Consider the following 13,473-nt stretch of genomic DNA (forward strand, 5'->3'; position numbering starts at 1 on the left):
CAATGGTCCCTTCCACCTGGTACAGTCCAAATCTAGAGTTTGGTCACATCAGTTGATTTTCTGTTCAAGCCAGATTAAATTTCTAATCAGTCTCAACTAGGAAATCTATGGCATTTCATATGACTGCTGTGCCAGCTTCTGTTTGCTTGGACAATTTACGGAATCAAAATTAAACTTCATACTGTGTCATTTCCCTCTCTGCAAATTGATGAGAAGGTTTCTCCTAGCTTATAAAATATTGGCTTATATACTTGTTTGGCTAGTATAAACTGGGAACTAGACAGAAAAGGGAAATACTTGCTATTTCCCCCAAAAAATATTCTGAAATTAATAAAGGAGCTCCAGTGGCCTCTGCTGGCTGCACTAGGGAAATGCCAGTGATATCATCCAAGTGCTCGAATCCCTTCTATTAGAATTTAGAAGGTAAGATAATTAACTGGAAGTTTGGAAATCTGTATTTTACTAGAATTGCAGTTTCTTTAGGATAAGAATTGTGTCACAGTATTTTTTTAAATTCTTAAATGTTTTCATTGGCGTGAGACCATAGGAAGTTAGGAAAACAGCTACCACCCAAATAATGCAAATGAAGGATAATGAGGATGTATAAATATTGACTTTCAAGAATAAGCTATCAATAATTGTATATTTCCAATTCAGGATTTAAGGCTTATCATTATAGCACATTGTTTGGGCCAGGCTCTTCATGTACTCTTTTAGGAAAGAAACTTCTTTTAGAAATAAAAAAGTATTTTAAAAATTTGGTTATGATAAAAATATCCATGTAAGTCAGTAGTTAGACAGCTATAATACAGAGTTGCCTTAGTAATCCTATCAGAAGGAAAGTTTTAGTCTGTAAGAAAATAAATTTGGAGTCTGGTTTGAACAGCTATAATAAGCTTGTGTAGTCCAGCAGGGTTGAATGTGGCCAATAAAAATAAACTTGCTTGACATATTTTATGATAACCTTTGAGAAGTTCCTTACACAATCAATGAAAAGAAAGAAATTATCTGAATTTTACTGGGCTAATATTTGAAAAAGCTGCTTCCCAGCAACCTCTTGATACCAGTATTTACTTTTTAAAATGTTAAGGTCATTTTGTTTTGCTTGTATAGCTTAGAATTGAGAAAGTAATATTTAATTTTATTCTTAAAAGTTTTTATTTTATTGCAAACTTAAACATCAAACATTTAACATACAATTAATAATAATTCTTTGATAATAGCTTTAAGCTTAGAAAATGCTTTATATAGTTATTTCATTTAATCCTCACAACAGAATTGTGAATTAGGTACTACTACTAATACTAGTACTAGTATTATCTAGATATTAGTACTACCACTACTATAACCACTCCCATTTTACAGAAGAGAAAGCAGAGACTTTTTGAGGTAATGACTTTCTTAGGGTCCCACAGCTAATAAGTGTTTGAGGCAGGTCATCCTGATTTCAAAGTATTCACTCTGCCACCTGATTTTGTCTAAAAAAGAATAAAAAATTTAGTTTGTAGACATTTATTTTTCTATGTCCTATACATTTATATATATGAAGCAAGTTGTATTTCCAAATCCAGTTATCTCATAATGCTCCTTTTTAAATTGTTACTTTAGTGGAACATTCTTAGCTCATTCTCTTTCCCCTAATTGACCATGGTTATTTTTATTCAGGTATTGGACTCTTTTTCTCCCAATCACCAAAGAAATATAATTTGCTTGAGTGTAGAGTAGCATCTTTTAGGAGCTGCATTCATGAATAGTGCCTAAGACTCAGCCAACAGGTAGTTAAGCCTATCAAAGCAGGGAATCAACTAACTTTTTAATGGGTAAAAGCTGAAAGTCCATTATTGTCTTGGACAATATTGGTTTGGGGGCCTTAAAAAGGAATCAGACTTATCACATGGGTTGGATCATGGAACCATAGGTTTGGAAAGTACCTTAAAAGGGCATTAAGTCTAACTACTCACATTCTCCCCTCTCCCCTGTTCCTCCCCCTTCCTTCTCCTCCTTATAATGAAGGGATTGGTTTACAGAAAGAATAAATTACCTGCCTAGAATCTTATTGCTTGTATCTGAGGCATTATTTAAACTCATGTTGTCCTGACTTAAAGTACAGTGTCTTGTCCATTTCATCATGCTATCTTTCATCGATTTCACCATTTTTTTTCTTCATACCTTTGCTTTCTTTCACATACTCTGATACCTTCAAATTCTACTTTCTGCTCCATGATAGTTTATAAACTTGATCAGTAAGCATAAACCCCATAAAACCTTCTGATTGGAATTCTATATCTCTTGATCTTTTTTCTCTATCTTGTTGTCCCTTTCATTGGTTTCTAGAAGGCCAATATTCTTGTTCAGTGGATTCCTTCCTATACTGTGTGATGAAAGATGTTGTGTTATGTTCACCTTTATCCCTCCTTCTTTGACATAATGAAGTCTTCTCTTTCCTTGGTTTTGCTAACCTTTTATTTTAAGCACACACCTCTCTAGTTCTGTAGTAATTGTTTAATCCTACCAATCCTATATTTGCAGAATTTAATTTTTTTGTTACTTGCATTCATATATTTCCATTTGTATTTGACATCTTTTTCTAATAAATTTCTCTTCAAGTTAGCAACCATGTTGTAAATATATTTTTTGGTTTTGGTGGGGAAGGGAGTTTATGTGTTTTTTGTTTGTTAGCTGGTTTTACAGATTATTATTTTAAAAATCTTAGAACTGGAAGGAATTATCGAGGTCACCTAACCCAAACACCTTCTTTAATATTGTGCCTTGTGCCCAGTGGGTACTCATTCAACATGGAAACCGAGTGTACAACTGTATTTTGGCAATGACTTTAAAAAGGGTAAAGGTAATAGTGCAAACTGAGCAATGTGACTTTTCACTTGTCCCAATGAGAAAGGATCCCCTGTTAATCAACCTGTTTTCTTTTTTTGTGTGTGTCCTAGGCTTCCACTTCACAAATCAAATTCAGAAGAAGGCTCCATAGGTCAGTACCATTTATTTGCTTTAACTCTGGCTATTGGTGTTTACATTGCACATGAGCTGTCATGACAACTTTTATTATAGTTGTGTTTTGCTTTAATGTTACAATGCTACATGTTACATCCTTAAACCTTTAAGAGCCCTGAACATCCATAGATTCTCTAGCTAAGCAGCCTCCAGTTTCATTCCCCAGGTCTAGTTAAAGGAGTAGAAAAAGTGAGTTGTAACTTAAACAAGGGTCTTCTATTTAAAAAAAAACAGTTTAACCCTTTCTTTCAGAGGAGTAGACAAGTAAGGGTACTCCAGTGTCTGTTTCCTTCATGTTATATGTAATTGCCGGTCTAAATGCTAGAAAGAAAAAAAAAAAGCAAGGTTGTAATCTATAGAATTGGCAGAAATTGTATGTATTGATTACAGAATCAATAAATGAGACATTGGGAAAGCAAAGATCAGAAATCTCTGCCTATCCCTCCCAGGGCCCCTCTTGTTGCTTTGGTTATGCCATGTAACTGTAGCATGAAAGTGGCATTTTTTTTCTCTTAGAATGAGTAATTCATTCTCTTAGCAACCACTTCTTCTCTTTTCTATGTTCCATTTTTCTTAGTAATGCCTGGAATGGATTACTGGCTTCTTCACATGTTAAAAATGGCATGCTTGGATAGTGAACTTAAAAAAAATTCTGGAGTTACACATTTTAATGCAAAACTTCTAGAACAGGATGGGAATTCTGGGAGTTCAACTGTTAGATGTTATGATTCCCCTAAGATGTCATTTTATTTGTATCAGAATAGCCAACCTATTGGTCATCCTCCAACTAGTAGGTGTGTGCCCCAAATAGATTGATTTATAGTTTTTTGTTTTTGCGAGACAATTAGGGTTAAGTGACTTACCCAGCAACATACAGCTAGGAAATATTGAGTGTTTGAGGTCACATTTAAACTCACATCCTCTTGATTCCAGAGCCCAGTACTCTATCCACTGTGCCATCTAACTGCCCCTACCTCAAATATATTGAAAGCATGATCTGTTTGTGGTACAAATAAGATCTTCAAATCCCCTCAAAATCAATCCTCAAGAACCAGTCTAAGACCTCATCTGTGAGGGTTAGAATCATAAACCAATAAAAACAATTAGTCTTTTCAGTGGGTCTATAAAATGTGTGAGTTATTTTGGTGCCTTTTCCCCCCTAGTTAACAGTAAGAAATCAATGGCAGTAATTAGAGATTTCATATTGGTGTCATGCACTCAGATTAACAATAAGAAAGAAAAAAAGAGAAACAAAAGTTAGTCTTTCTCCCTCCTTCCTTCTTTCTCTCCTTCCTTCCTTCCCTCCTTTCTTCCTTTTCTCCCTCCTTCCTTTCTTCTTTCCTTCTTTCCCTTCCTCCCTTCCTGTCAGACACATTATCTAAATTAATCTTCAAAGGAGATAGAAAAGGCTATTCATGTGAATAAATATAATGTCTCCTATATTCTAGCTTAACTCTCTAAACCTTTTTCTTATTTCCAAGCAAGTTTAATTTCCTCTAAATTGCTGTGAATTTACTTACAAATATTTTTCATCTCAAAATTAAGGGGGGAAATCAACATTCATTTTGTTGAATCAAAGTAATCTTTGAAAGTTTTGAATTTTAATAAATCTACTTTTCATTTTCATGTACCTATTGCTTATACTTTTTTTTGTCCTTTTAGGGAAAGGGGATTGGAAAAAGAAAAACAAGTATTTTTGGCAGAACTTCCGCAAGAATCAGAAAGGAATAATGAGGCAGACTTCCAAAGGTACTATTGAAGTTTTTTTTCCCTTATTCTCTCAAACATTGAGAGGTTTATTCCATAAGTTAAAATGGATATGTATAGTTCATTGCTTGTTCTCATAAAAATAAGTTAAAACTCTTCTTGATTTACTATTATTGCTCTAAAGCTGAGCTCTGCATAATTTGGTGCTAAGGCAAATGGGGAAGAAGAAGTCAAAAAAACCTTAATATTTGGAGAATCTTAATCCAGATACCATACTAAGCACTTCCTAAATATTATCTTGGTCCTCACAACATCATGAGGAATTAGGTGTTATTGTTATGACCATTTTACAGTTGAGGGAACTGAGGCAAACAAAGATGAAACAATTTGCCCATGATCACACAGTTAGTAAACTCTTCAGGCCATATTAGATCCCACATTTTCCTGATTCTAGATCAGCATTCTATCCACTACCTAAGCTGTGTCACAAGAGGCATAGTGAGTCCACTTACTATATGTCCTAAGTAGAAGAACTAAAACTTGAATCCATTTCCTCAGATTGTAAATGCAATCATCTTTCCGGGGGAATAAATTGCTTCCTCTGATGAATTTGGGTAGTTAGATACTTCCCCAGTACTGGCTCAATCTAGAAGACAATTAGCCATTTTCCTTATAGTTCATAAGACACCTGCACTTTTGACATTTTTCTGGGAAAGGGGATAACTTATAGCCTGTTGCTTCTGGGAACTGTCCAAATACCTTATACTACAGGAATTTTCCTAGCCTGTCTTGTGAAGACAGTCCCATCTCCATTTTTTGCTTTGTTTTGTCTTGTTGTTCCCATAGTAAATATTCCATTTTTATGTCTTGCTAGCACTACCTGAAATTACTTTTCAGAATCTAGCACAGCTGACTTGTGGGCAACTTTGCTTAATGTCAAATGAAAATTTGATCTACATACTGTTTATATGCCCACCATTTTCATTTCCAAGTAAGAACCATAAAGACTTGGGTACACTTTTTGCTCAGAAGATTTCTTTTTCTTTAGTAAACTGAAGAAGGGAAATGGAAATGCTCACAGAAAAAGCATGTATTTGTGGGCCAGCACACCTGTATTTATTGGCTATGTTTGACATGGTATATTTTTAAAGTTGGCTTATGCTTATAAGAGTCACTCTTTTTCCAAACTTGGAGGGAGCCTTGAACCATGAAGCCTTCTCTTCATAGTACCTTCCTAGAAATATTCAAAGATAAAATTCAATCTCAGATCTGAGTCCTCTATTATAGATAAATGTTAAAAACATACCAATCCACTTAAAAGAAAATAATAATTACCGCAAAATCATCCCAGCTCCTTGTCCTTCTTATTCCTAACCCCCCCCCCCCAAATTAGAAGTGAAGTAAGTAGTAAAATAAACAACATCAATTATTCATCATTCCATGTTCACCATCTGTTCTGTATGGTCAGGTCACATAGATAGGGATCAGAGAACACTTGGTGATAGCTATATGCAAAATGAAAAGGGAAACATAGGGGAAAAACAAGTTTGAAACAACCTCTGGTTTAAATTTGTCCCTTCCAGTCTAAAAACTAAGCTCTTTTTTTCCTCAATAGCATTTTATTTTTTCAATCACATGCAAAGATAGTTTTTAACATTAATTTTTGTATGACTTTGAGTTCCAAATTTTTCTCCCTTCCTTAGCTACCTCTTCCCCAAAACAACAAGTAACATAGGTTAAACATGTACAACCATTTTAAATGTACTTCTATATTAGTCATGTTGTGAAAGAAAAATCAGAAAAAAAGGGAAAATCTATGGGAAAAAGCAACCTCCCCCGAAAAGGTGAAAATAGTATAGTTTGAAGTATTCAATCTCCCTAGGATGCAGGTGACATTTTCCATTCCTATTAGAACTGACTTGGATCACTGTATTACTGAGAAGAGCTAAGTCCATCATAATTGAGGATAAAACCAAGCTCTTTCACTTTACCTCTCTGCAGCAAGGGCAAGCCATAGCTGAAATCTTAATAACATAAGGAACCAGTAAAGGATGAATAAGAAAGATAAGACAGGGAGAGAAAGATGTATGGCTGCAATGCACATTTATTTTTGGTTTGTTTGTTAAAGCCAGCACGCTTTCACAGATGGATCCTTTCTCACAATGCTGACTAAAGGTACAGATCTTGCTAACATGGTTCAAATATATTAAAGGTGAAAGGAATCTGTTTGCAATTTAGGAAAGTTCTTTAAAAGTAATCTGACAAGGGGATTGCTTTTTAGCTACAATTCTAGCTGCTTTCAACATTGCATCAAAAACATCTATCTTGTTACAATTCAGAACCTTGTTTATGATAATAATGCCGTGTGTGTATGTATGCATTGCTACATACACGCATGGAATTATCATGTTAAAGCTACTGCTAATATGGGTATATGAACATTGGGGGAGGGCAAACCCAGTACTTGCTTACCATGTCATGTAATAGGTGCAAAATAAATATTATGGTTGGTCTAAAGGAAACTTATGGTAAGGAAGTTCCATTTTCAATGAAAATGAGTAATTGTTCTGTAACTTAGTTTTAGAGTTGCCTAGGAACACTGGGAGATTTAAGGAGGTAGCTGGCTAAGATCACACTCAATCCATGTCAGAAACAATTTTTTTGAATCTAAGGTCAGCTCTCTATTCACTGTACTGTGAGCCTTTCATACACATCTATCCATAACGCACATCCATATGACTATGTATATATGTAACTATATATGATATATGAATGCACGTATATATGTCTCAGTCTGTTACATATATACATGTCATATACATATGTGTTATGTAATTTGTGTACACATCATATATAATGTACATATATGCACACCACACACAGAGATATATATGGACTCATATTTTTTAACAATAACTGACATTTATATGTTGCTTTAGAGTGAGGTTACATGTAGCTCCAAACCTTTAGGAACCAGAATAAAATGCAATTGGAAAACATTTAACAAAATAAATTAAAATATGATATAACACAGATGATATTCATTTGTGGTTTTTTAAATCAATGTGTGGCCTACAGGGATCTGTCTCTCTTGGAATTTGACACCAGTTATTGCTTTAGAGGATGTAAAGTACATCACCCACATTATCTTCTTTGAGGCTCACAATAATCCTGTGAGGAAGGCATTATAGGTGTTATTATCCCCATTTAACAGATGGTGTGGAAAAGAGGCTCAGAGAGACTAGAGAGCTATTACTGCTAAAGAGCTATTAAATATTGGAGGATTTGAAGCAAAACCTTGCTGATTTCCTCTCTAGTATCCTAGCCATTACAGTGTACTGGGTTTGTGCATGTTTATATTTGTATGCATCTAAATATTTATAAATTTTAATGAATTAAAAAATGGGTCATCTGTGTGATTTCATTTAATTTCCTTTTCCTCATCAAGTAGCTGTATTAACTGAGTAAAATAACTCATTAGCCTAATTTGCCAGTTTATGAAGCTTTGTTTTTATTTTCTACAATTCACCCTAATACCAAATCTTTGTTTTATAACATCAGAACTTTCCTGCAGTTTCTGGGTGATTATAATTTGTTTCATAGACAATAAGAGAAGTCAAGGAAATCTTACACCATTTTGGAATATTTCTATGATTGAGGGGGGTTAATCGAATATAGTTTCACTGGCAAATAAAAGTTCTCTATATTCTTGGGTCTGAAACTATCCTGATGGGTATGCTTCCTTTATGAAAGTTTCCAGCAGTTTAGAGGAAGCTTTTTTGTTTCACTTCAGTTTTAATTTTTTTCCCAAGCTGTGATATGCTGTTATTAAGTTGTGACTCAATACTACCATTTTACTGTCCTATTAATACAATGCAAGGGGAGGTCTCTCCACTCTACATGGTTATTCTTGTAAGATTAACATTTAGGTCTTTTGGTAATTTGTGATCTCAAACATATATTTCTCCTCCTTTTTCACAGGTGAAGATGTTGGTTATGTGGCAAGTGAAATAACAATGAGTGATGAAGAGCGCATCCAGCTGATGATGATGGTCAAAGAAAAGATGATCACTATTGAAGAAGCCCTTGCAAGGGTAAGAGATTAATGACATTACTTCTTGTCACTTACTTTGCCCTATTTTAAATCACCCTGGAATATTGAAGGGCAGAGAACTGTGTTGGTCAAGAGAATTTTGATAACATTTGGTGGTGTCCAAGATCACTATTTTCTCTTTTTAATAAAATTTTATTTTCCCCAGTTTCATATAAAAACAGATTTTAGCATTTAAAAATTTTTTTGAGTTCCAAGTATTTTCCTTCCCTCCCTTCCTTGCTCTTTGAGATTGTAAGCCATTTGATATACTCAGACCACTATTCTTTTTTTTTTTTTTTTAATAACTTTTTATTGACAGAACCCATGCCAGGTAATTTTTTACATTATCCCTTGCACTCTCTTCTCTTCCGATTTTTCCTCTCCCTCCCTCTACTCCTCCCCCAGATGGCAAGCAGTCCTATACATGTTAAATAGGTTACAGTATATCCTAGATACAATATATGTGTGCAGAACCGAATAGTTCTCTTGTTGCACAGGGAGAATAGGATTCAGAAGGTATAAATACCCCAGGAAGAAAAAAAAAATGCAAGCAGTTTATATTCATTTCCCATGTTCTTTCTTTGGGTGTAGTTGCTTCTGCCCATCCTTGATCAGTTGAAACTGAGTTAGATCTCTTTGTCGAAGAAATCCACTTCCATCAGAATACATCCTCATACAGTATCGTTGCTGAGGTATATAATAATCTCCTGGCTCTGCTTATTTCACTTAGCATCAGTTCATGTAAGTCAGACCACTATTCTTAACAAAATAATGCTGACGCTATTTTACTTAGTTACTCCAGCTAGTATAGGAAACTACTAAAATAATAGTGATAGTAACAACAACAGCAATAACATTTAAAGAGTGTTTTGAAGTTTGCAAAGCAATTTAAATGTTATTTCATTTGATCTTGACAACCACTATGAGTTAGGTTGTATTATTATCTCCATTTTATAGCTAAAGAAACTGACACTGAGAGATCAAATGACCTGACCAGTGTTATATCATTAGTAGATGTCCAAAGCAGAAATCAAACTCAGGTCTTCCTGACTCTTAAGATCAGTGTTCTATCCACTCTATTACCCAGCTGTCTACCAACACAAGTTGATGAAATTATAGACCCAGTCTTTATCTGGTTCCTATTACAACCATGTCTTAACTTTTAAAAGGAAATTTTCCTGCATAGTGCCTTATATACATTTAAAAAAAAAAAAAAAAAAAAAACAACCATTAAATACTAGACTAATACATATATCTCTGATTCTTTTAGCTTACAGGCAACTTGAGAAGATTAGAAAAATCACATAGGACAGGTGCTTGTTATGACAGAAAGCTCTTAAGTCAAATAAATAGAGGGAATGGAGATGCTCCCTTGGTGAGAGAGAAGTTAGTCGTTAAAGATAACAATAATAATTACAACTACTGGCATCTTTCCAAGTCCTTTATAGTTTGCAGAGAGTTTTTACATATATTATCTCATTTGAGATAATTATTACAGTCCTTGAATCAAAATAGTATCAGAGGTGTCATGTCATACATAAATTCTATCAAGTTTCCTCACAAATCATGGCTGGAGATCCCCTAGTTTAAAAGTTGTTGTTTTTGTAGTTTTTAAGTTAAAATAAAAAAAAAAAACAGTAAACTTGCCTTTCGGGTTTAGGGTGTATGTTTGTGTGTGTGTGTGTGTGTGTGTGTGTGTGTGTGTGTGTGTGTGTGTGTGTGTTTTGCTTTTAAGCTATTATTGCTACTGTTATTTAAAATTAATCAGGCCAGATGTTCCCTTGAATTGAACTGGATGCTTTTAGATGATATGCTAGCTTCTAAACTAGTGAATACACATTTGCTATACTGAGGCACAAGTTCATTAAGTGAACATTATTATGATGGAACAATTAGATGATTGACTTGATTTCTCCTTTCAGTTTGTTGATTGTGTATGGAGGACACAATCTAAGATACTTTTGAAATCTTCCTAAAGACTTTCAAGTCATGGAGGTATCATTTATTAAAGTGTTACTGAAGCACTTTAGAACCCAAAAGTGCTATGAGCATATGCCCCAAATTAAGCCCATGAAATGAAAATATAAAAATATAAAAACCAATTATAAGATGGACAGACTATAAAAAATTCTGAGTGATTTCTTAGAAGTCAGTTAAGTGACAGTAAGTAGATAAAGTGCCTCACTTGGAATTATGAAGATGTGAGTTCAAACCCAGACTCAGATACTTAGTAGCTGTGTGATCCTGAGCAATTTACTTAATCTGCCTGTTTACCTTGGTTTTCTTTCCTGTAAAATGGGGATAATAATAGCCCCTACATCCCAAGGTTATTTTGAAAATCAAATGAAGTAATATTTGTAAAGTACTTAACATAGTACCTGTCACACATAGTAAGTGCTATAGAAGTGTTAGCTATTGTTATTATTACTATTATTTTGTTGTTTTATCTGTAAAGCCCTTTGCAAACTTTAAAGTATTATATGTATGCTAGCTATTGGTTATTATTATAGTTTATTGAAGTGAATAAATGTCTTTGGATTACATATCAATTTATATGGTTTATAATCTACTTTGGTATTGGTATATTATTGAATCCTTTCTTGTATGAGGTATTTTGTATCATTTAGATGAATAGACACAGAAGGATACTACTACAGAAAAGGGTTTAGAATATTACAGCTAAGTGATCAAAAGATTTAAAAGACCCATAGGAAAGAAAATACAGAATTCATAGGAAGGCAAAGACATATTGGCAACTTAGAAACTTTTCGAGTATAAGAAATGCCTTCAAATAGGCATAGCTTGCAGATATAATTAGTTTTTCTCCATCAAGGTTAGAATAAGTAAAAGAAATAGACCGCTGGAGAGTATTTAGATTAAAAACTTTTTTTTAAAAAAGAGTATCAGAAATCACTAATAATGTAACTTCTTCCCCAATCCCCATGTTTTTGAGACTAAATCAAAAAGCCAGATATCTAGGATAATATTACTGTAATCTTTCTTAGATCCTTAAAAAAGGACTAAATCTTTAAGGACCTTTCTTTACCCATGAGACTGTGATACAATATAACTACAGAATCCTGGAATCCTGACATCCAGGGTCTTTGGATAAGGATAAGAATATATGTTTAGAGAAAATAAGAAATAGCATTATTTCACAACATAAAAAGTTTTAACTTGAATTTTTTTTTATTCCCTTTATAACATAGTATACTATATTCATAAAATTATGTGTAAGTTGGGGAAATGAAGCAGAAAAGTAGATAGAGCCCCAACCCTGGAGTCAGAAGGATCTGACTTCAAATCTGGACTCAGACACTAACTTTTTCTATGAATTTCATAAAGTATAAAATACTATACAATCATAAGATGGTACTATTATTTTGAAATAAGTATCATTAAGAAAGATATATCATCAAATGCTGAATTACCCATGGCATTAAACTAGGCATTAACCAAAGAGAGTTACTTTTAGCTGGGCTCTACCCTCTAAGAGTCTCCAAGTTAAGGCAAACTTAATTACAAAGGCGGGTAGGTAGGATCAAAGCATGAAACCACCTACATGTGTGAATAATGAAGTATCTCTATCATATTGAGGTCATGGGGATGTGCCTTTAAGAGAATGCTGGAGATTGGGCAAGATGGAATGAAAAGTGGGGAGGGCATCTATGGGGATACATGTTCACACAAACAAAAGGACTTCATGAAGAATGTGGGGATTTCAGGACCTGTATAAATGATAAAAATGAGGCAGTTTAATATTCTGTAAGGTAAAGATGATTCCAAGCTAAAAATAAATATGAGACCTAGCTTCTAACCCTAGAAATGAGGAGGTCAGGCTAACTATATTTTAAATGCAACTATATCAATATTCAGTAGTATGAAGTTTCAAAGCCCTGGAAGTAAATTTAATATGAAGGAAAACATAAAACTCAGAATGTTTGCTAATTTTAAAAATACATTGTGGAATTCTTTTATCCTTTTAAAAACTGTAATTTAGTGATAAAATAGTACCTCAAAGGATAAAGAAAGTTTTTAATATCATGGTCTATTTTATCAAATTGTTTTCTTTCACAATACAAAATGATGCATGGTGTCCGTGTAATATACATATATATATATTCTGTGGGTTTTTTTTAAGATCACCAATTAATAACATTAATAGCTAGCATTTTTATAGAATTTTAAGATTTGCAAAATATATGATCTCATTTGATCCTCACAATAACCCTGAGAGATTGGTGTTATTTTAATTCCTATTTAACATTTGAGAAAACTGAGATACACAGAGATTGAATGGCTTAACTAGGTCAAATGGCTACTATGTACATAAGGCTGGTTTTAAACTTTGATTTTCCTGACTCCCCATCTAGCACTCTAGCCAATGTGTCACCTAACTGCCAAGTATTTATTAAGCATCTCTGTGCATATCACTGTGATTAGCACTGGGGGATACAAATATCAAAAAAAAAAAAAGAAAAGAAAAGAAAATTCTTAGGATTATAGATTGAGAATCGGAAGAGATATATATTAAGGGTTATTTAGTCAAACCTCCTCAATTTATGGAAACTGAGGTCCAGGAAAAGCAGCCCATGACCTATGATTCCCATGTTCATATTCTTTTTCTTTTAGTGCCTTCTTTCTGTACTTCAAAAACTCCATAT

At 33.8% G+C, this 13,473-nt stretch overlaps 1 protein-coding gene across 2 annotated transcripts in view; it reads left to right on the top strand.

The window, feature by feature from the left end:
- The window catches only part of SASH1 (SAM and SH3 domain containing 1), a 224,595-nt gene that overhangs the window by 129,305 nt on the left and 81,817 nt on the right, over window positions 1–13,473 (top strand). For both annotated transcript variants that reach the window (XM_051997918.1, XM_051997917.1), the window contains exons 5-7: window positions 2,946–2,986; window positions 4,672–4,758; window positions 8,698–8,810. In XM_051997918.1, coding sequence (XP_051853878.1) covers window positions 2,946–2,986; window positions 4,672–4,758; window positions 8,698–8,810 — 241 coding nt within the window. The remainder of the gene's footprint in view (window positions 1–2,945; window positions 2,987–4,671; window positions 4,759–8,697; window positions 8,811–13,473) is intronic.

Source organism: Antechinus flavipes, chromosome 4 (assembly GCF_016432865.1).
Source record: "Antechinus flavipes isolate AdamAnt ecotype Samford, QLD, Australia chromosome 4, AdamAnt_v2, whole genome shotgun sequence".
Taxonomy (NCBI): domain Eukaryota; kingdom Metazoa; phylum Chordata; class Mammalia; order Dasyuromorphia; family Dasyuridae; genus Antechinus; species Antechinus flavipes.